Genomic DNA, 1,505 nt, shown 5'->3' with positions numbered 1-1,505 from the left:
TGAGGTACCTCCGGGGTGTGCATATCTGCAACCCGATTGAAAAAGGAGGAATCATACCAAACTTTCCATGTGCCACCATCCTCCAAAACGATGGCCACGGTCAGAACATGTGGCACGGGCTTCGCAACGTGTTACGGAATCCCCATTCACCACAGCGAAACTTACCGTAGTAGGTCCATGTTGGCGAACATGACTTTCCAAGCTCCTCCCGAGCTGTTCCCACTGCTCAAAAGAGTAAGGGATCAAAGCCATACTTGCAATCCTTAAACTTAAAAAGAAAAACCAAATCTTAGATCCTTTCTATTCGATTAAAACCGAGGCTCTTTGACTACAAACAAACCCAAGAGAGAGGGAAAGTAAAACATAACTCAAACCCAAAAATTTTGGTAGACCAAAACCGGACGCATATTCTTTTCACAAGCTCCTAAAAAAAAGAGGAAAAGGAAGAGGAGGTGTTTTTTTTTTTTTTTGTTTTCGCCCTGCCCCGCTCGGAGGGAGGGCAAACGAAAGAGAAAAAACAAATCGGCAGAACGGGCCGCCCGGAAAAACAAAAACACAAAAATTAAGGAAAAACGAAAAAAAGGAAACAGAACAAGCAAGAAAACCAAAGAAAAAAAAGAAAAAACAAAGAATTTCCACGGTCTGATCGATGACGGTGATATAAAAATACCCACGCGTGGTCCGTAATTATAAAATGTTTCGAATGATTTCTCGCGTTCCTCGCGTCATGTCGTCGTCCCCTCCTCCTCCTCCTCCTGCCGCTGTGTTGGCCCGTTTTTTTTTTTTTTTTTCCTCAAAAAAGAAAAAGAAAAAAAATCTTGTCGCTACTTCCTTCGCTCATAAATTTCACGAGCTGGGAAGGGCAGTGGGGAACGATTATAACGGTGATAAGGTACAGAATCGTATCCAACATAACCATCATCCGCTTTGCCCTGTATTTTCGTGGTGTTGCCGGGGTAAACCCGCAACAGACCCCAAACATGACGAGTAAAAAGATGTTGCATGTGATACTCCTGATATTGAATTCGTCTATACCATGTGGTAAGTTGTGCGGCTCGGGAACGTTTATATCCTGTTGTGTCTCCCACTCGCATCGGCGGTTTACACATATGGAATCGATGTAAATCCTTCTGAATAATAGCCGTACGGCGAAGTGGAAGTTGATCAATTCCCAGTGTAAAGTACATAATTTTGTGTCGCACCATGCGTTCCGGTTCTGCCCACCATTTTGGTCCAGTACGAATTGCCGTAATAGGAGCAGCGGCCACCGATTTTGTAAGGAATGTATTGAGACAAGAACGAGTTGTTCCTAACATTCTTTTCTTTTCCTTTTCTTTTTTTCCTTTCCAGACTGTGTGTTTCCTCCTACTTTCTTTTTTTTCGTTTCCTCGCCTCAAGAACGCGACGAAAACAACGACCTACAACAACAACAACAACGCCAAACTAGTAAAAGAAAAAAAATAAAAAAGAAGAAAACGTAGAAAGAAAGAGAGAGAGAGAGAGAG

At 42.7% G+C, this 1,505-nt stretch overlaps 1 protein-coding gene across 1 annotated transcript; it reads right to left on the bottom strand.

Moving 5' to 3' along the window:
- Positions 1-824: 824 nt before the first annotated feature.
- On the bottom strand, positions 825-1,316 carry TM35_000192280 (uncharacterized protein; the record flags this gene model as incomplete). Its single annotated transcript, XM_029026726.1, has 1 exon — positions 825-1,316. The coding sequence occupies one exon, from the start codon at positions 1,314-1,316 to the stop codon at positions 825-827; it is 492 nt and encodes a 163-aa protein (XP_028882050.1).
- Between the last annotated feature and the right edge of the window lie 189 nt (positions 1,317-1,505).

This window comes from Trypanosoma theileri (genome assembly GCF_002087225.1).
Source record: "Trypanosoma theileri isolate Edinburgh chromosome Unknown TM35_Tth_19_V1, whole genome shotgun sequence".
Classification (NCBI taxonomy): domain Eukaryota; phylum Euglenozoa; class Kinetoplastea; order Trypanosomatida; family Trypanosomatidae; genus Trypanosoma; species Trypanosoma theileri.
Note: the sequence above shows the minus strand (reverse complement) of the source record. Positions and strands in the feature narration are given on the sequence as shown.